Source organism: Syngnathus scovelli, chromosome 15 (genome assembly GCF_024217435.2).
Source record: "Syngnathus scovelli strain Florida chromosome 15, RoL_Ssco_1.2, whole genome shotgun sequence".
NCBI classification, from domain to species: Eukaryota; Metazoa; Chordata; class Actinopteri; order Syngnathiformes; family Syngnathidae; genus Syngnathus; species Syngnathus scovelli.
The window spans coordinates 200,476-222,717 of NC_090861.1; the positions used below are offsets into that span (position 1 = coordinate 200,476).

At 52.2% G+C, this 22,242-nt stretch overlaps 6 protein-coding genes and 1 non-coding gene across 14 annotated transcripts in view; 3 read left to right on the forward strand and 4 right to left on the reverse strand.

The window, feature by feature from the left end:
• Positions 1-1,362: 1,362 nt before the first annotated feature.
• mrpl22 (mitochondrial ribosomal protein L22) overlaps positions 1,363-22,242 on the reverse strand; it is a 76,548-nt gene continuing 55,668 nt past the window's right edge. Inside the window, exons 1-7 of one of the 2 annotated variants that reach the window (XM_049742099.1) lie at positions 2,722-2,807; positions 2,600-2,642; positions 2,377-2,512; positions 2,232-2,297; positions 2,048-2,125; positions 1,914-1,983; positions 1,363-1,648 (exon numbers count right to left, since the gene is read on the reverse strand). In XM_049742099.1, the coding sequence (XP_049598056.1) occupies positions 1,440-1,648; positions 1,914-1,983; positions 2,048-2,125; positions 2,232-2,297; positions 2,377-2,512; positions 2,600-2,642; positions 2,722-2,746 (627 nt within the window). In that variant the 5' untranslated portion in view covers positions 2,747-2,807 and the 3' untranslated portion in view covers positions 1,363-1,439. Of the gene's footprint in view, positions 1,649-1,913; positions 1,984-2,047; positions 2,126-2,231; positions 2,298-2,376; positions 2,513-2,599; positions 2,644-2,721; positions 2,808-22,242 lie in introns of those variants that run through there. The other variant, XM_049742100.1, reaches the window with a different exon arrangement.
• On the forward strand, positions 2,978-10,234 carry gemin5 (gem (nuclear organelle) associated protein 5). Its single transcript, XM_049742057.2, has 27 exons — positions 2,978-3,266; positions 3,414-3,568; positions 3,630-3,811; positions 4,029-4,180; positions 4,255-4,353; positions 4,427-4,559; positions 4,632-4,797; positions 4,971-5,183; positions 5,264-5,349; positions 5,408-5,490; positions 5,970-6,115; positions 6,180-6,253; positions 6,337-6,518; positions 6,595-6,734; positions 6,797-6,968; positions 7,022-7,192; positions 7,252-7,308; positions 7,370-7,504; positions 7,581-7,676; positions 7,782-7,919; positions 8,035-8,182; positions 8,282-8,401; positions 8,487-8,697; positions 8,767-9,063; positions 9,149-9,636; positions 9,755-9,836; positions 10,028-10,234. The coding sequence occupies exons 1-27, from the start codon at positions 3,125-3,127 to the stop codon at positions 10,181-10,183; spliced, it is 4,224 nt and encodes a 1,407-aa protein (XP_049598014.1). The 5' UTR covers positions 2,978-3,124; the 3' UTR covers positions 10,184-10,234.
• cnot8 (CCR4-NOT transcription complex, subunit 8) lies at positions 10,292-13,167 on the reverse strand. Its single transcript, XM_049742095.2, has 7 exons — positions 13,022-13,167; positions 12,081-12,275; positions 11,702-11,895; positions 11,376-11,537; positions 11,158-11,302; positions 10,928-11,038; positions 10,292-10,842 (listed from the first exon to the last, which is right to left on the reverse strand). Exons 2-7 carry the CDS (start codon positions 12,195-12,197, stop codon positions 10,714-10,716), a joined length of 858 nt encoding a protein of 285 aa, XP_049598052.1. The 5' UTR covers positions 12,198-12,275; positions 13,022-13,167; the 3' UTR covers positions 10,292-10,713.
• fam114a2 (family with sequence similarity 114 member A2) lies at positions 13,256-16,942 on the reverse strand. 2 transcript variants are annotated; one of them, XM_049742084.2, is made up of 13 exons: positions 16,668-16,942; positions 15,952-16,163; positions 15,704-15,806; positions 15,362-15,579; positions 15,145-15,279; positions 14,916-15,077; positions 14,726-14,849; positions 14,553-14,638; positions 14,361-14,456; positions 14,107-14,231; positions 13,786-13,858; positions 13,662-13,715; positions 13,256-13,584 (listed from the first exon to the last, which is right to left on the reverse strand). In XM_049742084.2, the coding sequence occupies exons 2-13, from the start codon at positions 16,141-16,143 to the stop codon at positions 13,483-13,485; spliced, it is 1,470 nt and encodes a 489-aa protein (XP_049598041.1). In that variant the 5' UTR covers positions 16,144-16,163; positions 16,668-16,942; the 3' UTR covers positions 13,256-13,482. The 2 variants fall into 2 exon arrangements, with proteins under 2 accessions (XP_049598041.1, XP_049598042.1); XM_049742085.2 differs by having other exon boundaries at positions 15,952-16,193.
• Positions 17,366-19,105, forward strand: LOC125981978 (microfibrillar-associated protein 3-like). Its single transcript, XM_049742098.1, has 3 exons — positions 17,366-17,523; positions 17,839-18,072; positions 18,169-19,105. Exons 2-3 carry the CDS (start codon positions 17,856-17,858, stop codon positions 18,762-18,764), a joined length of 813 nt encoding a protein of 270 aa, XP_049598055.1. The 5' UTR covers positions 17,366-17,523; positions 17,839-17,855; the 3' UTR covers positions 18,765-19,105.
• Positions 19,356-19,427, reverse strand: trnae-uuc (transfer RNA glutamic acid (anticodon UUC)). Its single transcript has one exon. It is a non-coding gene; the product is annotated as a tRNA-Glu (tRNA).
• The window catches only part of LOC125981966 (polypeptide N-acetylgalactosaminyltransferase 10-like), a 52,914-nt gene continuing 50,206 nt past the window's right edge, over positions 19,535-22,242 (forward strand). For 4 of the 6 annotated variants that reach the window (XR_011088271.1, XR_011088272.1, XR_011088273.1 and 1 more), the window contains exons 1-3: positions 19,541-19,710; positions 20,396-20,535; positions 20,704-20,774. The gene's annotated coding sequence lies outside the window, so the exon portion shown is untranslated. Of the gene's footprint in view, positions 19,711-20,395; positions 20,536-20,703; positions 20,775-22,242 lie in introns of all 6 variants that reach the window. The other 2 variants (XM_049742078.2, XM_068653283.1) reach the window with 2 other exon arrangements.

Consider the following 22,242-nt stretch of genomic DNA (forward strand, 5'->3'; position numbering starts at 1 on the left):
CGTCGACGCTGCATGGGGATGGAGTGGACATCCCCGAGCCGAGCCGAGCCGAGCCGAGCCGAGCCGAGCCGAGCCGAGCCGAGCCGAGCCGAGCCGAGCCGAGCCGAGCCGAGCCGACGCGCTCTTCCTCAACTTCCGGTTGGATGCGCTGGTGAGTTTGCTGCCCTGTGGTTGATATCAGTATTACACCTTTCAATGGCTCAGCCAAAAGAAACCAATGGAGGGAGGGCCACTCTGAATGTGAAAGAGGGCCGCCAGTTTCCCATCCCTGCTGTCGAATGTCAACAAACAATCCTTAGAGTTTGTTGCCATTCCACTTGTGACACCACATCCCACTGAACTGCGACAACCATGACAGGAAAGGAAATTTCCTGCAATTGGCCTCAGCTGGAGGTTTACACACCAACGTAAAACCCACTTGAACGCTGTCGCTAACCAAAACAGCAGCCTTTCATCCAGGTGTGCGTTTGTGAAGGAGGCTTGCGGAGTCTTTTCAACTGCTCATGAGAGAGAGAGAAAAAAAAAAAAAAAAAAGAGCGTAGACTTGGATCTTTCCTCCTGTTGATTTCTGACATTTGCGGCATGTTTTCTTGTCCCGCCACAAGACGGGAGACGAGGAGCAACATGCTTCCTGGGGGTGTTGCAGAGAAGCTTGTCTGAGCTCAATAATTCATATTTGTCTGCGTGTGTGTGTGCGTGTGTGTGTGTGTGTGTGCGTGTGAGACCGCCGCCGCATGGGTGCATTCTCATGAAAACCACAGCGGAGCAGCATAAATGTTTCACCACCCGCAGCAGCCACTTCTGTCAAAAGACATGAAAAAAAACAACTTGGAATGACACATAGATGTCCCACAAAATGGCAAGAGCTAAAGAGAGAATTTGAAACACCTTACCCGAATCAACTTCTATGTACCAATTGGCCCAAAATGTTTCAAAAGCGCCTCCAAACATCAAGCGCGACCTTGCAAGTGCTGATTAACATTCGGCCTGATGGTGTCTGAGAAGCAGCTCGTCAAGGGCAGCGGTGCCAATTTTGCGAGGAGCAAAAGAAAAAACGTTTGCAAAAGGACGCTCAGCGTTGTGTCGCCGTGTGAGACTGACCTCGCAGAAATTGAAGCCAGCACGTTACATTGAACGAGAAAGCGCTAAAGGCTGACGAGAATAACGACGATGATGAAAAGAAAAACCATAGTATTCAAGTTTATAATCTTAAAAAAGTCGTGTTTCGCATAATTAGCTGATGCGAATTATTTTCATGATATTTTGCCTTTTCTCCTGTAATTTGACACGGGGTTGGTTCGCTCGCTCGCTCGCTCTCTCGCTCGCTCGCAGTAGTGGGCATTAGACAAGAAGCGTTGCGAGTGTCTCTTCAGGGGTTTATTTACAAGAACAACAACAAGAAAATCTTGCCACACTCTCACTGACGATGGCCGTGCGCTCTACAGACTGTGTACGACGGTCCTCCTCTTGAGGCTCTCCACGTACTCATTAGCCTGGTCCAAGCTGGTCTTCTTCTCCACGGTGGGCGGAGGGCCCTCCACCAGCTTGACAAAGTAGTGGCAGTAGACTTTGTCCATGATTCCAAACATGCCTCTGCCGTGGTAGCGGATGCGCTTCAGGTACATGCCTTTCCCCGTGTTAGACTCGGCTGCGGCGCCGGCAAAGCGAGAGAAAGAAAGAGAGCGAGGGAGGGAGGGAGGGAGAACATAAATGGGGAGGCGGTAAAGAGGAACATTTAGCTCACCTAACACAGACGCAACTTTACGGTGCCTTGTGGGCTTGTAAATGTAAAAACTACCCTAATGATGGCTGAGATGTAAATATGAGGGGAAAGGGAGGGGGCGGGGTCCGCATCGATAGTAGCTGCTGGTGTTACATTGCCCTCTAGTGGAACAAATGATCGTTTCACTCACCCACGTAGAGGTTGGACTTGTACTCCACGTTGTGATTCTTCACCGCCATCTCCTGAGCCTCCAAGAGCACCTGAAACATAAATGGTCATTTCCATAACTCTTCTGACCTTTCAACTTGGGGCTTATAAACGAACTTCTCTCATGATCTTGGCCCCTTTTTTGTCATTGAACTCCAACTGCGCCACGGCCTCGTCGATGCTCATCCCCCTAATCTGTATGGGAAACATCACAGGATCATTTACAACACGCCTCTGTTCAAATTGCCAAACCGTTGAGCCCAAGTTGAATCAATTCAAAACTTGACCCGTTATTACTGACCATTTTAGCCAGGTACCACATCTTGTCTTTGCTGTACTTGATCTGTCTCCTTGAATGATGGATCTCCTGTGCAGGCGCCAGGGAGAACGTGTTGTGTTGTCATTATGTTATGGTTGTCATTTGCAACAGGCGAAAAAGAACATACGGCTGGTCTGCGGGGCTCGCCGGGCAGCTGAGGCGGATAAATGATCTTGTTCTTCCTCTCCCAGTGCTTTGCTTCTAATGCGGTGCTGGTGTGGAAACAGGACAGCTGATGAGGGCCGGCAGCTGCTGTCGCTAACCTGGACACAACCATAAAGTGAGGCAAAAATGAAGAATGTTGAGGTCAAGTAAAGATGACTGCACTGCAGTACATCCATCTGACATACCTCGGTTGAAAAAGTCCCAAAATACTCCTCATTGACACAAGACCTTTAAATAAACCGACAAAAATGTTATATTGAAACGATGTATGGACATTTCAAGTAATAAAATGTCATATTTCCCTTACCGCATCTGTTCACGGTCGCGGCCATTTTGGCTACCGTCAACGAATTGCTTTACGGCAACGCAGTGTTTACATTTTTTTTTTTTGCCTGATCTCTAAAATATTTTATTTGGATGACATAAATTCCCTTTTAAATGTAGTTGAATAGGAACTATGATTGATACGGTATTAATAATTTGGTTAATTCACCCAAACATATGGTTAGACATGAATTCTTTTGTCGTAAAAGGAGTGTTTTGGGGCTTGCCTGATCAACAGGGTTTTACGACAACACGCTGACATACGGTCGTTGCCGTGACGCTCCGCCAGTCATGGGAAACATGTGAGATGCGCATTTGTGTTGCTTCCAAGACTTATTTTTCCTTTTTTAAAGTTGGGAATCATTTCAACGCTTACCACATTGATCATGCATGAACGACTCCTTCCCGCCTCTCCCAATTGGTACTGCTCTCGCTGCTGTGATGTCAGCAGCGGCGGCTTACTGGGCTTCGGAGCCAAAAACTTCATTTATTTGATTGACGTGTCTGCTGCGACTTGCAGTACTCAAGGTAAGTAAGTGAAAGTTACGTAAAACAGTATATGCATCTATATGCAAACAACAGTGCGCCCCCCGTCAAACCCTCCCATTCGGTCCAAAATCAATGCATTCCCTGGTGACCGGTCTCTTTACTTTGTACGTATGTTCAACGTCCCAGGTCTTCTTGTGGGCCACAAAGGCTTGGTGTCGGGAGTTTCCTTCTGCCAGGATGTGACGCAGAGTCACATCTGTGCCAGCGCCTCCGTCGATGGCGTCATCCTCTTCTGGGACACCAAAACTCGATCTGTTTTACGGGAGCGTGCGGCTCATCAGGTCAGTTCTGCAGCTCCGGTTTGATGCCAATCCCAAATAATGACCATTCTTTCATTCTCAGAGCGCTATCTCAGCCTTGCACTGGTCCCCGCTGGACAAGAATCTGGTGGTGTCGGGCGATGAGAAAGGCATTGTGGTGTGTCACTGGTACAACACGGGAGACACAGCCAGCTTCTTCCCCGAACCTAGAAGTATCATCTGCCTCACCTGCTCCCCGCACAACTGGAACACCGTGGCGGTCGGGTAAGATGACGACGCCGACGCTAAAAAAAACAACATATACGTATATATATATATATATATACACACACATATACATATTTACACATATACATACATATATACTATATATATATATATATATATATATATATATACACACACATATACATATTTACACATATACATACATATATACTATATATTTGACTCATTCCTTGGGCTTTATACTTTTGTGCAGATACAAAGACGGCATGATTGCGCTCATCGACGTGAGCAAGAAGGGTGAGGTGACGCGTCGGCTCCGCGGCCACGACGACGACATCCATTCACTGGTGTGGTCGCCGCTCGCCGACGAGGACGCCCTCCATTTGAGAGCGGAGGCCGGCGACGGTAAGGGTAGTCAACCAGACCGTAATGTCATTTTTCGTCCAAACGTTTGCCGACGTCTCTTGCCTACGCTCCAGCTTCAAACGGACCGAGCGCGGGAGAGGAGAAGGGCTGCTACCTGGCGTCAGGAAGCAAAGACCAGACGGTGAGGATCTGGAGCACGGCCACAGGAAAAGGTGAATCGTCTTGAACAAAAGGACAAAATAAAAACGTTGTTGATGACTGAGGAAATGGGGCGCTTGTGCGCAGGCGTGTCCACCCTGAAGCTGCCCTTTGTGAAGAGACGAGGCTCTGCCGTCGACCCCACGCTCAAAGAGAGACTCTGGCTCAACCTCCACTGGCCCAAAGGCCGACCCGCGCGGCTCGTTTCCAGTTGCTTCAGGTCCGGTCGACCGACCGACCGTCCGTCCACGTCTTCGGCGGACATGCCATAAACACTCTTGCTCGTGCGCAGCGGTGAACTGCTGATGTGGGACCTGACCCGGACGGGCAAGCAGAGGTGGACCCTGTTCGGCTCGTCGTCCGAGGGCCAGAACCACAGCAGGATCGTGTTCAACACCGCCGGCTTCACGCTGCCCGACGGCCGCGAGCTGCTCGTCAGCACGTCCTTGGACAGAGAGGTCAGATAACGAACGTCGCCTAGCGTCATGCTAACACATTGTGGGAAAAGATAGGCTAAGACAATTAGCATCCGATTGATCTTTTTTGTTTGAGCGAGCAATTCCCCTCGAATAAAAGCACAAATTGCCCATGTTCAGCTTTTGCCTTAGTTTTCCACTCCGCTGATGTTCAGGTGAAATGTTGGGACCTGGCTGACCTGGACTGCCGTTGGACGCTGCCCACGCTGGGCGGCTTCGTGTACAGCTCGGCCTTCTCGCCCGTGGCTCGCGGCTGCCTGGCGCTGGGCGTGGGCGACAACATGATCCGCGTGTGGAACACGCTCTCCGCCCACAACCCCTACGACGCCCGTTGCTTTTGGCAGGGAATCAAGTCCAAAGTCACAGCGGTAAGAAAGCCTCGTTTGGCGCAAATTTCCAGCAATGGGAGCAATGAGTTTCTACAAAATGGACTTTTGGGTCATTGCAGCTGGCTTGGCATCCCAAACGAGAGGGAACCTTGGCGTTTGGGACAGACGATGGGAAAGTGGGAATCTACGAAGTCTTCTCCAGCAAGTAAGAGGTCTTTTTCACCTCACCTCCACTTATCGCTGACTCTGTCATCTCCTCGCAGGCCGCCTCAGATCTCCAGCTCCTACCACAAAAAGACAGTGTACTCGCTGGCCTGGGGACCGCCGCTCCCCCCGATGTCATTCGGTACGAACGTCTTTCCAGCACGATTATAAAGCCGGTCAGCAAAAAGAGAGAAAGGAAAAAAAAAACAATCTCCGCACGTCTCTCTCGCCGCCTTTCTTGTAATTGACTGTGTAATTGAACGAGCTCAGTTCTTTGAAGAAACTTGGGCCAGATGGCGTTTTAATGAGTCCATCCGTCAAACGCCGGCTCTCGGGCCCTGATTGTTGCCATGCCGACCATCTGCCTTTTGTGGGACTAAGAGAAACCTTTCGTGTCAGGTCATTTGTCTTATTAAGACACGATGGTGTTTGATGTATTTATTTTTACTTTGAAACACCTGCATGCTGAGTGGACGCGGCAAAACATCTGCTCTTCCCGTCGCATTTAAGGAAGGAGACGTCGGTCTGAGAAGAACTACAAAATGAGCTTATTTGTACTTGCGCCTGTATTATACCGCCCCCCGGTGACCGTCCAAAATGCTGTCGACGTGTGGTCTTCAGGCGCGGCGGCGGCGGCGGAAGGCAAGGCGTCCCACAGCCTGTACAGCTGCGCCGGCGAGGGCGTGATCCTGCAGCACCAGCCCACCGACCTGAGCGGCGACGCCTGCGACCTCGACAAACTCATCCGGCAGACCAACGACATCAAGGTACGCAGGGAGGGGGCAAAGTGCCGTGGACCTTTGGAACAAGTTTTCTCTCTTTTGTTAACAGCACAAGCTTTCTCCTCACACCGACCTCAGCTGGAAGCCGGACGGCAAAGTGGTGGCGATCGGCAACGAGGACGGGTAAACGAGGGCCGCCCGGCCACGCCCGGCCCGCCCCGGCCACGCCACGCCACGTCCCTCGTCAAGCCCCGCTCTTCCCGCAGGTGCATCGACATCTACCGGGCTCCGTCGCTGAAGCTTGTGTGCAGCATCCAGCAGCACCACAAAGTGATCAACGCGCTGCGATGGCACCCCGAAGACAACGCGCCGCCGGAGCTGCACGGCCTGCTGGCGTCGGGCTCCTGCAACGCCATCGTCTACGTGCACGACCTGCGCCGGCTCATAGGTCTTTGACCAACGATTGAAAATGAAGTGCAATGAATATTAGGGCGAGCGACAAAGATGAATGTTTCCCGCTGCAGAGAATCCTCCGGAGAAGCCCTCGGTGTTGACGGAGCCGTATCGCCGATTGTGCGGCCACACCAACAAAATCACCGGCCTGGCTTGGAGTCCGCACCACAGCGCCAGACTGGCCAGCGCCTCCTACGACGGGACGGCCCAGGTAACCGCCTTCTTGTTCTCGCCGCCAGTGTGCCGTTTCGACATTTTCTTTGCGGTGTTCAGGTGTGGGACGTGGAGCAGGAGGCGGCGCTCTGCAACTACCGCGGCCACGTGGGCTACCTGCTGAGCGTGCACTGGTCCCCCGTGGATCCGGACGTCATCTGGACGGGAGGGAAAGACTTCACCGTGCAGGAGTGGAGAGTCTCCAAGCAGGAGTTCACAAAGCCGCCCAAAGGTGACGCTACGCCGCCCACCCAAACCAGCAAAGCCTCATCTTCTTCCTCTCAGGGAAGAAAATGGTGGACCTGAAGGAGAAAGCCAAGCAGAAGAAAAAGAGCAAAAAGTCAACAGATGCAGCGTCTCCGGAAGCGAACGGCGAGCACGTGACCAACGGACAGGGAGCCCCGGACGAAGCCGAAGAGGATGTCGGCTCGACGGGCGGTCCCGTGCCCCCGCCAGGTGAAAACGGCGCCTTGCCACCTTGTCTTGCGCAACCTAACAGAACATCTGTGTGCAAGGTTCCTCAGCACCGCAAAGGAAATGCGCACCTGGAGCCAAGAGCAAAGACAAACAAGGTACCTTCCACCACATTGCGTGCGTGCGTGCGCGCCTAATGGCTCACGCTCATGTGTGCAGCGTTTGCCGACTCGACGGCTCTCAAGAGGAAGAAGGCTCGCTCCGTCCTGCCCCTGAGCACCTCCATGGACCACCGGCCCAAAGAGGATCTGCTGCAGGATTGCCTGACGCTGGCCTCCATTACGCACGACGCCGGTAAGCGGACGCTGGAAACTCAAGTGTGCGATTCACGTGCGTTGACTCACTCTGTTCTCCTGTACCGGCACGCTAGCGCCCCCCGCTGGCTGCGTCGCCGGCCAGGGCGAGCACGTCCACCTCGGTCTGTTCTCCGACAGGGCCGCCCTGCACCGGATGTTCCGCGCCGAAGGTGTGTTTGACTTTCACGTGCTCCCGGCGGCTCTAAACTAAGACGAGAGGGTTTCTCCTCTTTTCTTTTTTTTTTTTTTTTTTCTTTCTTTCTTTCCCCTCTTAGAGGAGGCTCACGTGGAGGGCGGCCACGTGGAGTCGGCCGTCTACCTCCGGCTGTGGAGCGGCGACCTGGAGGGGGCGCTGCGGCTTGCCGCCGAGAGAGGAGAGCTGAGCGACCACCTCATCGCCGTGGCTCCTGCGGGTGAGAAACGTGGCCGTGGCGAGGCAGCGTGTGACTTTGCGCTCACTCACTTGCTCGCTCACTGGCTGGCTGGCTGGCTGGCTGGCTGGCTGGCTGGCTGGGGTCTCGCTGGCAGCGGGTTACGCGGTGTGGAGCGACGCCGTGCAGCGCTACGTCAAGCAGCTGTGTCTGCAGGAGCAGCACGTGAAGGCGGCCGCTTACCTGCTGGCCATCGATCGCGTGGACCAGGCCGTGCAGCTGCTGCACTCGCACAAGCTCCACAGGTACGTGGTTGAGATGATTTCATTGCGTCGTTAGTTTTGTTTCACGTCATTTCGATTTCAAGTCCTCATAAACGGCTGTGGCTTTCGTGGTGTTTTTAGGGAGGCCATCGCTCTGGCCAAAGCGCGGCTGCCGGCTGACGATCCCGTCCTGAAGGAGCTCTACACCAGTTGGGCTGTCACGTTGGAAAAAGACGGCCATTTCTCGGCAGCCGCCAAATGGTGACTTGCCACGGCTTCGAGCCCATCGCTCCGACGGCAGATGCGTGTCGTTGCATCCGGTTCACGTTACGTGGCGTTCTCCCAGTTACATCGCGGCGGGCGCGAGCTTCGACGCAGCCAAGGCGATCGCCCGCAAGAACGACGTGACTTCGCTGAGGACGGCGGCGCGTTTGGCCAGCGCGGCGGGCGAGGTCTCTCTGGCCGAGTCGTTAGCCTCGCGCTGCGCCAAAGATTCGGCGGCGGCGCGGGATTGGGTGGCCGCACAGGAGGTTCTTTCCTCCCACCGGGGCCTGCTGGTCAGTGCATTTGGAAGAAATCACGAAAGGACGAATGGATTGTTTACAATTGACTACGTTGTTGCGCAGGTTCACAGGCTTCACCTCAGTGTGGCCGAACTGCTGTGCGCATCCCTCGCGGACGTCCTCCCCGAGATGCGTGGCGTTGGCCACGCGTGGGCGGCCCCGGGCTCCGGCGGCATCCTGGAACGGGCGCGCCACGTCTGGACGCAACACTTGGGCGTCCCTCCCGTGGACTCGGACGCCGGTCACGGCCACCTTGACGCTCGCGGCCACCTTGACGCTCGCGGCCACCTTAGCGCTCTGCTCGTCGAGCTTCAGGACGTAGAGAGCCCCCCGCACTCGGCCAGCCTCCCCCTCACGCAGGTAGCCGACCATAGTGGGCCAACTAAAAAAAGCTCATGTCTGAGCAATGTTTTAACGTCTCAGCGAGCTGCTATTTGTCTTTTAGGTGCTGCTGTGTTTGTCCCGTCACGTGGCCCGCGGTGTCCTGTCCTGGTTGCTCGATGACAGCGGCACCTTGGCAAAGGAGCTGTGGCTGGCGGCCGCGTGGCTCCGGGAGGCCGCCGACTTCCGGGTCTCGGCCGCCCTCTTTGGAATCCTGGCGGCCGCCTCGGAAGAGGTCGATTGCAACGTGGACGGAGAAGCTCGAGCCGCTGCCGACAGCCTGCGGGCGTGGGCCGCCTACCACCGTCTCTACCGGTTGTGGTGGCGACGCCCGGCTGACGATGGCAACGGGCTCCAGGCCCAGGGGTCACCGGAGGAAGAAGAAGAAGAAAGCCAGCTATCCGGTGAGCTGGACGTCTCCTCGCTTCTGTCAGAGCCTCACGCCGCGTGCCAGGCCGAGCAACGGGCGATGGAGGACTTGCAAAAGCGCCTGGCCCTCATGGTGGCGCGGCACGGCCGCGACCAAGAGCAACCTACTGAGGCTGGAGGCCAGTGAGTGCTTGTATTCTACTCGTGGAAATATAGCCATCTTGTGACCCTGCAGTGAGTGCTTGTATTCTACCCGTGGAAAACCAGCCATCTTGTGACGCGACGCTGTCCTTCCTTCTAGGCCCAAAGACACTTTTCTCTCCTTGACTTCAGAGATGGCAAAACACCAAAGGCAGCTGGCTGATATTCCTGACACCATCAAGGTAACAACACGAGATCCTAACAAAATTGAAACATTTCAGGGGTTGATCATTCTTTGCTCACAAAGTTTTCAATGACATACGGGGTCAGTTGTTGGGCCACGACGGCCCTGAGATGAGTGTAATGTGCGTCATTTCACAGCTCAGGCCTGTTTTAACCAATCGGCATCCTGCTCCTTGCTTCCACCGTCTAGCTGTATCCTCGTCCCGACGTAGCGGAGTGCTGCCTGGTCCTCCTCCACCTGGGCTCCCTTGTCCCGGAGTCCCCGCGGAGGGACGCCAAAAACCTGTTGGGGAAATACGGAACGGGCCCCACGCTAAGCAAGGCCTCCCGACCTTTTTTGGGCTAAATGACCTGTGCGCTCATTTTGTTGAATAAAAAAAAAAAAGAAAACTCAGAAGGTACGTCAAGAGCTTCCTTTTTTTTCTCCCCCACAGTTAAAAGAAGAAGCGGAGTGTACGTTGAAAATACATAACAATTTAATGTACAACAGTTTAAAACAAGTCAGAACGTCAAAACAACGGTAACATCTTCACGCCGACAGTAGTTTGGCCCGGTTTGGCAAAAAACGGACGCATGCATTTAAAAGGTTCTCTCTTGACATCCGGAGAAAAAATCTAAAACATTTTTATTTGTCTTTCCAAAAAATGATACATTAGAAATTTACATTGGGTGGAGGAGGGCCCTACCGGCCGGCCGGCCGGCGGGCGCTCACTTTAAAAGCGAGTGAGCGCAACTTGGTAAGAAAAAGCGCCGCTGGTGTTGTGGTCCCACGCTCGCTCGCTCGCTCGCTCGCTCGCTAACGACAACGAGCGAACCCAAAACGAAAAAGGATTTAAAAGCTTCTTAAAACAAGTGCAAGGAGAGCCAGGCTGGGAGTCAGTGCTTGTTGTTGCTCTCCTCCTGGCCCGAGCCGGAGATTCCGTTCTGGGGTTGCGTGGAGCCCGAGCCCAGGCCGTACAAGCGGCCGCAATACTTGGCGTCGTCGATGTTGTCCTCGAAGAAGAGCTGAGGGGGAAAGCAAAGGGACTGGTCAATGCTGGCCCAGCAATGTCCTTCCCCCCTGTGCGGAAGTGGGAGTGCCCGCCGCTACCTCTTTCATCCTGAAGAAGGCCATGCCGGTGAGCAGGGAGTCAGAACCTGCCTGATGCTGCCGCCCGATGCGCTTTAGCTCCAGCTGGTCCGCCACTTCCTGTAAGCCACCCTGAGAGATGTAAATGTTAGCAGGGCACCTTTCAATGGCCTACTTTGTCCACGTTGCTAAAGTGATATGAACACGTAAGCCTGCTGCATGCATGCATGCATGCACGCATGCGTACGTACCTTGAGGTTCTTGCAGCTCTTCATCAGGTATTTGACGTCGTAGATGGCAGGGAAGAAGAGGTTGAGAATCTGGAAGAAGTCGTGTTCCTCCTCGGGCAGCCTGGCGTCCGTCAGCAGCTTCACCAGGTAGCCAAAGTCGTAGCCGCTGTAGACAAAGGATGGTTGCCGCCGTTGTCATGATGAAAAATAGCAAACCCGGCCAGGCAGGCTTCAACAACCTGTGGAAGGAGAGCCACTTGACGTTGTCGCACAGCACCAGGCCCGACGTCATGAGAAGCTCGGCAAAGTAGAGCGTGTCGATGCCCTCCTCCTCGTGCTTCTTGAACTGAAGGCCCGAATTCTGCAGGAGGTCGATGGAGTCCTGAGAGTACATGTCTTCTCTGGAGTCAAAGAGAATTGTTCCAATTATTTTCACCTCCCCTACAAGCAAGTTGCCTCATCAATCATCTTGATCAAGTCTTGCGTAATAAAGCAAAGCAAACGACAATTTGACCTTCTTTCTATGCAGCAATGCTGCCGAGAACTTTAAAAATGGCGAGCGTACGTGAGGTTGAACTTGAAGTTGAACTGCCAGGTGGTGGTGCCGTGCGGGTAGTCGCCGTCCTGGTTCATGAAGGTGAGGCCCAGCTGGATGATCTTAAGCAGGTCCACGTTGCAGCGCAGCAGCTGATACTGGTAGTCCACCGTGCTGCGGAACTCACCGATGGGCCGCACCACCACGCCGGGGAATTCTGTGTCCTGGCCAGATAGAAAACCAAGTAGGTTTCGAAGTCAGTGCTTGTTGTCGCTCTCCTGCTGGCCCCATTCCGTTCTGGGGTTGCGTGGAGCCCGAGCCCAGGCAGGCCTTTTGGCGACGGCAAATGCTGTTTGGCTTTGTAGTGGGGGGGGCGGGGGGGGGGGAGGCCATTGTAGTAATCACTTACCATGGCAATGTAGTTGTAGCTCTGGATGATCTGTCGGATTTTCTTCATCTCATCGTCCACGTTGCTGGCCCAGACCTCGCAGATGATCTGGCTGGCGTCCGTGAGTGCGGCCGGCATGTTGGCGGCGGCTCACGAGACCTTTTGACGATCCCCACCGACAATTGTGCGGCGCTCCGGGGAGGGGCCAAATAATAGCTGATGGGGGGGACACACACATTCGCCATGAAATACATCCAGGCCTGGAAGTGCAGCAGCTTTTGCCAAGCACCCAGGCTAAACCTAGCTCCCCTCCGCTCCCCTCGTCCATGCTCTGCTCATGCTCTGCTCTGCTCATGCTCTGCTCATGCTCTGCTCATGCTCTGCTCATGCTCAGCTCAGCTCTCACTTCAACGTGCTTCTTTGATGCGCCAATGTACTACTTTCCAATAAGTGCATACCATTTCTCATGGTTTTAATGAGTCAAACACACACGAGACGAAAGGGGGCTCTTTTGCCAATCAAATCTCATTCATGTGATTCTTAGAGTGACTTTAGGTGTTCGTGATTTGATTGTAGCTTTTTTTTTAAAAGGAGCGCGCGTTGCATGATGGGTACGGCGCTCGGAGTTGTTTACTCCTACTCCTACCGGACAAGCTTTCGCGTTGCTTTCAATAGTAGGCTTGTTTTGTAACGCAGCAAGAATGATGGATGCCTCTTTGAGCGACTGTTGCTGTCCAACTCTGGGATTTGTAGCGACTTCCTAACGGGACAAGTAACGGCACCGACGCCGGGAGTTTAGCACTCTTGCTAACGTTTGCTAGCCAACGCATTGCAGGCATCACTGGTCGCTCCGCGGCCGCGTTTTTTTGCCTCGTCTCCGATAGCGATAAGGCCTGCCAAGCTGTCGACATGAAAAGAAAGCTGCTGCAGAAATGAAAACGACTGCGCGAATCTGCTTGTACCTGGCGATTTCCTCGACGTAGCCGAGCTAGCAAGTGCCGCACCGGTCTGCTTCTTCTTCTTCTTCTTCGTAGTTTCCGCCCGCGGCTCGGCTCGGGTCGCGGGCTACTTCCTTCTTTGTGGTGCCAATGGCTTCCGGTTCACGTCGTTACCGCCACCTGCAGGTCGTCCGCGAGGCGCATGGCAAGGGTGCGTAACGCAAATGGTTTTATTGAAGGAAAACGCATACAACACACTTGCCACTATCTCTTTTTTATTTAAAGCCCATCATTATGGTTTGTTACACTGTTGGGCTTCCTTCATATTTGACCACCTGAGCTTTGAGTTTTTTCAACCTGAATGGACGCGACTCCCAAAGCAGCAGTGGTAATAGTTCTGCAGTGGCATGTTGGACGCATAGAAAAAAGTCGAGTTAACACTGATTGAAACAGAACCAAAAAAAAAAAAAAACAGGTCTCCCCGCTCAGGAGTCGAGCGGATCGGCTTGTCTCTGGATGTGGCCGATCTCCAGAATGGGCATCAGGAGTTGGAAGGCATCCTGGATGTATGACGCGCTGTTGGATGCCTGCGACAAGGGGAAGGAAGATGCTTTCGTGCTTATGAGCACCAACAGAGCCCCAACTCTTCAATTTCGACACAAACCTCTAAGAAGACTCCCGTTATGAGCGGGTTGAGGACTTCTCCCTTCTCGTTGGACTGGGTGGAAAAAAAAAGAAGGAAATGAATCTTTGACTCATTTTCTCATCATATCTATTTTTCCACTCACCCCTGCAGTGGTCAGACAGGCGGTGAACTTCTTGGAAAGCAGCGAGACTTCTTTACACAGGACAACTGTCAGCCTGAAGGGAGGGAGGGAGGGAGGGAGGGAGGGAGGGAGGGAGGGAGGGAGGGAGGAAGGAAGGAAGGAAGGAAGGAAGGAAGGAAGGAAGGAAGGAAGGAAGGAAGGAAGGAAGGAAGGAAGGTGATACTTTGGCTTGATGCTGACATTTTGGCTGGTTAGCATGTCATGTTAAGTGCTAACTCTGCACCAAAGGTGCTGCAACCTCCATTTGCTGCAACAGTACACAGCAGTGGAGAGCCGTCTTACTGTGACAGGACGTCCGCCTCCACGTCTCCATTGGACAGCAGGAGGCTTTCGCCCAGCTTGTGGAAAAGCTCGATGGAGCGCGCCGTCAACTCGGCCAGACTCCTGATGGCGGCGGCGTTCACTTCCTGGGAAAATGAAAAGGTAACTAACAAAAGTAGCACCAGTTCGACATCTTCGGAATGCGGTGGGAATCTTGAACTGCAATCAAGCGGCCGTTTGAGCACAGGGTGGTGGCGCTGTTTCATGTGGCGTACCTCCACTGTGAGCTCGGTCCTTTCGTCGTCCTCCTCCTCACGGTCCTCTGCCGGTTTGCTCAGGTCTGCCATCACAGCGCAGGCGTCTTTGCAGGCCTGTTTTATTTGATTTCATAGTGTCCCCATTTGTTTTACTGGTCAGAACAGAGAGCGTAGGAGTAAGCGCACCCACTTAGCATATCACAAAATTACCTTGCTGAGTTTTTCAGCCGTGGTGGAGACACTGAGGCCCTCCAGAGCCCGGGCGAGCTCCGCCTCAAACTCGGAGCCGTCTCCGTCTGGAATTACACACGAGGATGATCCGTCATCGCCACCAATGCGGCAAATTCACCCAGGTGATGTTTTCAATGGGTTGGATTTTGCACCTTTCTTCTCATCCACGTCATCGTCGTCAAATTCCATCGTGGAGAATGCGTCCTTGATGAGCTGTAGCTCTCCTCTCAGCTTATTCCGCTGGACGCCCGACAGCGTCGTCAGCACCGACTTGACCTGTGGAAAAAGAACATCAATTTCAGGACGAATTCCTCTCCTCGTCCTCTCTCGCTTCCATCCTACCTTTGACTCGCTTTCCCGAGAAAGCATCTCCAGAGCCTCAAGGTGGGCCAGGCCCTGGTACTGGTCGAAGAGCACCCCGTAGTGAGCCGGCGGCGCCTTCTTCTCCGAGTCCGACGACTCCTCCGCCTGAAGCTCTTCTCGCTCCTTGGCCTCCCTCAGCACCTGGCCGAGAAGACGGAAAGGTCGGTCCTTGGGCTCTCGGCGTTCTGGCCTGACTTGCTCGCTTCACCTGAGAGAGCGTGGAGTTCCTGATCATGAGGCCTTTGGTTTTCTTGAAGCCGGGGTCGCCTTCCGCGATTACGTCCATCGTCTTCTTCCCGATGAACTCCAGCGCGTCCAGGCCACCGCTGATCATGGTCTTGCCCTGCGAGCACGACCCGAGTGGCGCCACTGACTTGACTGCAGCCGTGCGCTTTTGCCTTTAAAAAAAGTACGGAATGACTTACTGTGTTGTGAACGACGTCGGTGAGCGAGGAGAGCATCCCCATGGCGCCGCCCGCTGCCGCTGCCGCCGCCGCGCCGTCTCCACCCGCCGGTTCCGACTCAGCTCCGTCCCGCCGCTCCTCCGCCTTCTCGTCATCTTGCGCTGGGACGGACAGCGCGGCGGGGCTGGGGATTCCCAGCGACGTCTCGGCCTTCTCGATGACTTGCGTCAGCCCCTGCCCTGATGATGGCGCCGATGTCATAAATGCGATGTCAGAGGCTTTCTGGGGAGTCCAGCGGCGCACTCACTCACTCGCTCGCTCGCTCGCTCACTCACTCACTCACTCACTCACTCACTCACTCACCCACAGCGGCCGCAGTGGCAGTGGCGGTGGACAGGATGGATTTTCCCCAGCCGCCCCAGTAACCCCAACCCCCCTGCAAAACTGTCGATTGACTCGGCGGGGCCTAAAACAAGGATCGTGTAGTCAAATGGAGAAACCCAGCGTCAATACTGAGCAAGATTTACGGACAAAAGTGTGTATTTCCATCTTTTTTGTCAACAAAGTTTGACTTTGGCTCGTGGCTTTGATTGCGGTGACTGACGGGCTACCTTTGGTGGCTCCTCGTCCACTTTGGCCGTCGTCTCCTCCGCTCGGGCTTGAAGCTCCGCCCTCCTCCTGGCTTTCCTGGTGGGAGCCACGTCGGGTGAGGTTGGCGGGGAGCCGTCAGGGGAGGCGTCAGGCGCCTGGGCGGCCTGTGCGGCCTGAACCTCAGGCGGCGCGGTAACTTGGCTGTCCGACATGCTCGAGCCTTAGCGCATGCCTGCGGAGAAAGGACGGGGCATCTGTAAAGCTGATGTGGACATAACATTCCTTACTTTCACAAGTATATCATATCCTAGAGGTATGTTGCAATGTATTCAGAATTTCTCTTTATTTCCTAATAAATGCCTTAGCCCTGATGGATGGATGGATGGATGGATGGGTGGATGGATGGATAGTGAGTTGGTAACAATGCTATGTGTGCAACTGACTCCCGTTTGTTTTGAGTCATCAAAAGTTCGTATCTATCTATAGACAACGTTGAGGTGCAAAGTTCTGAAAACGACAGATTGGGAACGTTCGGTAAACCTTGTTGGGTCAAACTATTGAGGTGACGTCACCAAGTAAAACTGTTTTGTTTACTGTATGCGATTGATGTCCAACAAGTTTCAGCCAGCTTTGGCAACCTAAAGTTGTGTCAAAGGGCCAAGTTGATCGCTTTTCCTCATTTCGATACCATTCGATACGTTTTGAAGCGACATCATTTTGTAAACAAACAACTCACCTCGTCTCTTGCTCTCCTGCAGCTGTCAAAGTGTGGATGCTAGCAGTTAGGCTCGCCTCCGCCTCCGTGCAAAGTTTCTCTCTGAAAACCAACACAAATACATGTGTCCACGGGGGGAGTTTATTATTCGATCTTGTCTTGGCTTTGCAGACGGGATCGAGTGCGTCAATATTCCAAATCGACGTATTGCCTGTCTACTTTTGTCTTCGAGTTGGATTAGCCACGTCACAAACGCGTCTGGTCTTCCTGGGAGAGGCACCCAAAGAAGATCCGGTTGAAAGTTTCAAAATAAGAGCAACCACTAAGTCAAATAAATAGGTAGCTTTAAATACGCGAGCGTTCTATCAACGCAAACGTAACCACAATTTCATATTCAATTGAGCATTTGAACGGAAAAGTTGGTCAGAAACACCTGCCAACAAACCACTTTCACGCCAATAACTACACGGAAGTAGTAAACGACTTCCGGTATCGTCTTAACGTGCATGAAAATCTGTCAATAATAACAATACTGTACACGTAGATGGCAATGGAATTATATATATCGTTTTGAAAAAGCCTAAAGTGGCAGTGCAAAACAATTTCAATCTTGGCCAACGAGTACAATTTACAAATATATGAATCCGTTATCATGTACATGGACGTGTAAGTAAAAGGACAACTTAATTCAACCTTTGATTGACTTGGAATAAAAACCGCCCAAGAAATTGTCTGTGGTGTGGCGTTACCTGACAGTTAGCCGCGCCTCCTCGGTTGACGTCATTGTTTTCCACCTTAACGCGGAAATAGACGACGCAACCGAATTGAACTCTTTCAACTTTTAACGTCCTTTTGACGTGAACAAGAGAACTTTGGGGTAAAATACCGTGTTATTTGCATAAGTATTACGCGTTTAAAATTGGAAGTCGTTTCTATTGATTGAGGATTTTCATTTTGCACATTTGGGTTGTGTGTACCGTGGAATTGTAGATTTCTTACGGTCATCCCACGTGAAAAAGACAAATATTGGAATTCGTACCACTGTGATTGATGCAAATGCAATGCAACTCCATTTCATGTTTGTCTTTGAATGTGAACACTTGAGTTTTCTTTTGCATTTGTTGGAATTTGCATGCAGCTACAATGGCTAATGATGAGTTTTGTAAAAATGTCACCTGTCCTGTTTCTGCAGGTCTGCCCCCTGTCGGCATGGCAACCGTTAAGAACATCCCCATGCCGCTGCGGCTCCTCCTCTGCGTCTGCGTCTGCGTCGTAGATGGCACCGCCGAGAACCGCTCGGAGGCCGCACCCGCCCGTGTTGTGCTCAAGGAGGGAACCGATGCACGGATCGAGTGCAACGTAACCGGGGTCGGTGGCAATGTCACATGGTACGGTCCTGGCGGACGGCTGCCCGTGGAGGGCCCGGGTAAGCCTTGTTGAGGAACAGCCGCTGGGACCTGGCTTATCGAGGAAACAAGATCAGGCCTTCCTTCAAGCCCTGCCTGTGCTTTTGTCCCCGCAGGCGGAAAGTGGCGCATTGAGCAAAGCGGTGGCCTCAACATCAGCGTCGTCTCCTTCCAGGACCGCGGCCGCTACACCTGCGTGTGGGAGGACGGCGGCAACTACAGCGTGACGGTCCGCGTGGCCTACACCCACAGCGGCCTGGGCGTCTACTACGTGGCCGTGTGCCTGGCCACCTTCTCCGTCACCATGGTCCTCAACGTGGCTCTGCTGGGCATGGTCCGCAGCCACCTGAAGAAGACAGAGCGGGCCGTCAACGAGTTCTTCCGTACCGAGGGCGCAGAGAAACTCCAGAAGGCCTTGGAGATCGCCCGCCGCATCCCCATCATCACGTCGGCCAAGACGCTGGAGCTGGCCAAGGTCACGCAGTACAAGACCAAAGAGTTTGCGCGGCACATGGAGGAGCTGGCCCGCAGCGTCCCCTTGCCACCGCTATTGCTCAACTGCCGCGCCGGGGCCGACGAGGTTGGCAATGCCGAGCCCCCGCGCAGTGGCAGGGAGGCAGCCGGCGACGGGGCGCCGGCGGGGCTGCTGGCCGGGGGGGGAGATGGAGAAAGCCACGTAGCCCGTCTGGAGGTGTTGATTCACTCGCCGTAATGTTTGAAAACGGGCAAGGAATGCATTTGTGAACAACCCCGAGAAAAAAAAAAACAATTGTACCGCGGATTGGAAAAAGAAAAATAGCGCTGTCTGTTGATCGACCACCAGGGGGCGCTGTGCCGCTGTGTATCACTCAAAGTCCAAGGCTTTTGGTTCACGTATGCTGACGTCCGTTCCCGTTCATTCCACTGCACTTTGTCTGGTAATTGTCCACGGGAAATCAACTATATTGAAAAATGAAACAAAAGAATTTGGAGCCTTGGCAGCGCTCACGGCAAGATCTCTTGGTGTTCTTTTTAATGTGTTGTAAAAGTAAAACCGTTTCATGTACTGTAAAATCATTTGTGTTGTGTTCAACGACGTCATGGAGTTTGACTTGATTTGAATATCCGAATGCCGATATGCTGGACGGTTTTTTTTCCTTTGTTTGTTTGTTTGTTTGTTTGTTTGTTTGTTTTTAACAAAGAAAAAACTTTAGGGTAGGGGACGCCGTGTTAGTGCTTTATTGATGACAAGAAAATGCCGCGTTAGTTCATATTGTCCCGACTTATTTTTTAGTGTAGGTCTTGCGTGGAAGAAAAAGTTAAGTTCCCATACCGGGAGTCGAACCCGGGCCGCCTGGGTGAAAACCAGGAATCCTAACCGCTAGACCATATGGGACTTACATTTGTAAGACCATTTTATTTTGTATTTGTATGTATTTGATCAAATTTCCATGGCTATTCGAACAAGTGCCAACTTGTCTTTCGCACGCTTGCCATGTAGCACGCACGCACGCCTCCAGTTGGTTCGTCCAAATGGCCTCGTGACGTCATTTGCGCAAGGTGTCATCGGGAATGCTGATAGTAGAATTGGGATGGGCAACAAATGTCTTCTTCACGTTTCTCTTTTTTGCATTTTCGTGAATTCATTTGAACCATTCGTGGTAGTATCCAGCTTAACGGTGAGTGATGTGATTATGAGCACTGTTTTTCCCGGTCCGTCTTACTGCAGTAATATTAACGAAGCTGAAGTGCTCAGCCAAGTGAGGGAGCGAGCGAGCGTGCCTGCTAAGCTAAAGGACAACGTTCACGGCTTTCACTTGACACAGAATGCGGCAGGACAAGGACTACTTCAACTTTATTTGTTATATTACGGAATGCACAAAGATGAAAAGTTTTTGTTTGTTGTTTCTCCCCTTTGCCAAATATTTGCTTTAGGTAGAGCTATTTGTCAGGCATCTGCTCTTGGCTTGCATATTTATTTGAATTTCACATGTGCACTTATAGATAGATAGATAGATAGATAGATAGATAGATAGATAGATAGATAGATAGATAGATAGATAGATAGATGTAGGCTACTTTCTTTCTGCTTTTCCCAACCGTATAAGACAAATAGAGAGATGATGCCAACGGTGGTTTAGAAGGTGATAGTTGGATTTCTTGATTGACATCTTTCAAAACATGCACCAGCAAAGTCCGTACTTCCTTCCATCCTGAAGTTAAAAGCCCACCGTGGCTGGCTGTTGGCGAGCACCCCCTCTCGCCCGGAATGACAATAACCTTGGGCCTCCGTGTTGTTGACTCACTTCCCAAAAAGAAATAGATAGATAAATAAATAACAGCAAATCCATCCTCCTTTCCCAGACCTGTCGTCTCCGGAGGCGAGCTTATCTAAATAGAATTGATCGGCCCCAGAGATCATTCATCACGCCGGGCCCGGCCGGCAAGACAGAGGGGGAAGCGAGATTTGAAGGATTTGAATTTTTCCAGCAGATGTCACCGAGGTGAGCAACACACATCGATTGGATTGCAAATAGCTTTGCGCGTGTCTGCGCACGCACGCACACACGCGGGGAGAAAAAGGAAACAAAGTATGCAAATGAGCTATTCATTACTTGAAGTGTCATTTATATGAACTCGTGTTTGCTCTCTTTGGTTTGCTGTGTCGTCAGCGCTAAAAGGAAAGCGAGCCAAAAGGACGACAGATGATGCGTGTGATGACATTTTCCTTTGCTGAGCAGCTGTGAGTATCTCAGCCACTTGTTTGCCCGTGTGTGTTTGTGTGTGTGTGTGTGTCTGTCCCCACGTATCGTTGACTTTCCTCTCGTGATTTTTCTTTTCAACCCAAGTGAGTTGCAGTTCCACTCCAGCCCTGTAAGTGGTGCTCATCTGCATTCCAAACTTGTTGGATGACTCCCATGTATTGAAAACGACTTGATAATTATTAGGGACGCATTATTCTTATTCTAACCAATGTAATCCTGCCACACACAGCTTTGGGAGGGATGCGTACGATCGTTAGGCCGCACGTAGCGTTAACGTACGTTTGCGAGCGCACCAATGGCCGCAGCCCCGCCGTCGATGTACATCCTGTCCTTATGGCCGAGACGGATGAGCCGAGGAGATTCCGTTCCATCAAATGAGATGCCTGGGGGGGTCAAAGATTGCCCCGTGGCAAAGGCTCCGACGGATTGACTGAACCAACGAACGGGAGAACGCATGATAAATATGCAGTAATGAAACTCATGCAATATTCATTGACCCGCTTCCTCCTCCTCCTCCTCCTCCGCTTCCTCCTCCCACTGTGTGTTTTCTAACGCAGGTGAGAAATAACACTTGGATGACACCAACGTAATAACTGTTACTATTCAAGCCTCCGTGCAAATGGAGCTGGCAGATCCGCTTGTATTTACATAATTCGCTGTCAGAGAGCCAGTCTCAGTACAGTCGCCTTTGCCAAGGCCCACAATCAGCTGTAACGTTTGCTCATATTTGGGTCACGGCCACGGACGGGCCAGTTATTGAAATTATTTAGCCAAGAGTTGACGGAAAACTCCCAAACTAGGAGATGTACAAAATCATTTCTGTCATGTAAACTACTCTAGATGGTATGAATGCAGCGTGCTATTATAATAAAAGAAAATAAAAAAAAGAAATATAGCTTCCCTCCACCCCCCCGCCGCTAAAATCCAAACGTACCCTAGCGAGGATGAAAGGAGCATTTCATCTGCCACGCCGCCTTTGTTTTCATGGTTTGGAGCAGTCGCTCACAAACACCATCAATGTGTGTTTGCTCATTTGGCAGCAAACTCAACAGATTGACTGGGGGAGCCAAATAAATGGCAGGCGTGCAGGAGCAACAGCTTGCGCAAACACAATGTGAGGCAAACTTCCCCGATGGAAACCACGTTCAAACAAATCGTTGGACTTCTCCGACCCAAAAGCTACGTATTTTCTTCATCGGGCGCTTGGCAGATGTGCCAACAACCAGCCTACCAAGCGACGACTGACGACATGTCCCATTTTCTCCCGCCTTTAGTATCGGCACCTGGTATCGACTCACTCGGCGAGTCCCGACACCTAAAAATAAGGCCCGATACTCGCTCAGAATTAGTTCTTTCAAAGAAAGAAAGAAAGAAAGAAAGAAAGAAAAAGCAGCTTTCTATAAGGACTAAAACAACGGACAGTGATTTTCAAAATAAGACCCTAAT

What these genes read in the sequence shown, in the direction of transcription:
- cnot8 (XM_049742095.2), bottom strand. Translation starts at nt 12,197, where the DNA reads ATGCCGGCCGCACTCACGGACGCCAGCCAGATCATCTGCGAGGTCTGG. An exon ending in GCTACAACTACATTGCCATG is followed by an intron (nt 11,896 to 12,080) that starts GTAAGTGATTAC and finishes CTATCTGGCCAG; the next exon opens with GACACAGAATTCCCCGGCGT. An exon ending in AGAGCTGCAAGAACCTCAAG is followed by an intron (nt 11,039 to 11,157) that starts GTACGTACGCAT and finishes TACATCTCTCAG; the next exon opens with GGTGGCTTACAGGAAGTGGC.
- gemin5 (XM_049742057.2), top strand. Translation starts at nt 3,125, where the DNA reads ATGCATGAACGACTCCTTCCCGCCTCTCCCAATTGGTACTGCTCTCGC. An exon ending in TGGAACACCGTGGCGGTCGG is followed by an intron (nt 3,812 to 4,028) that starts GTAAGATGACGA and finishes ACTTTTGTGCAG; the next exon opens with ATACAAAGACGGCATGATTG. An exon ending in CGACCTGCGCCGGCTCATAG is followed by an intron (nt 6,519 to 6,594) that starts GTCTTTGACCAA and finishes TTCCCGCTGCAG; the next exon opens with AGAATCCTCCGGAGAAGCCC.
- fam114a2 (XM_049742084.2), bottom strand. Translation starts at nt 16,143, where the DNA reads ATGTCGGACAGCCAAGTTACCGCGCCGCCTGAGGTTCAGGCCGCACAG. An exon ending in TGCCACTGCGGCCGCTGTGG is followed by an intron (nt 15,580 to 15,703) that starts GTGAGTGAGTGA and finishes CGCCATCATCAG; the next exon opens with GGCAGGGGCTGACGCAAGTC. An exon ending in TAACGGGAGTCTTCTTAGAG is followed by an intron (nt 13,585 to 13,661) that starts GTTTGTGTCGAA and finishes CCCTTGTCGCAG; the next exon opens with GCATCCAACAGCGCGTCATA.
- LOC125981978 (XM_049742098.1), top strand. Translation starts at nt 17,856, where the DNA reads ATGGCAACCGTTAAGAACATCCCCATGCCGCTGCGGCTCCTCCTCTGC. An exon ending in GCTGCCCGTGGAGGGCCCGG is followed by an intron (nt 18,073 to 18,168) that starts GTAAGCCTTGTT and finishes TTGTCCCCGCAG; the next exon opens with GCGGAAAGTGGCGCATTGAG.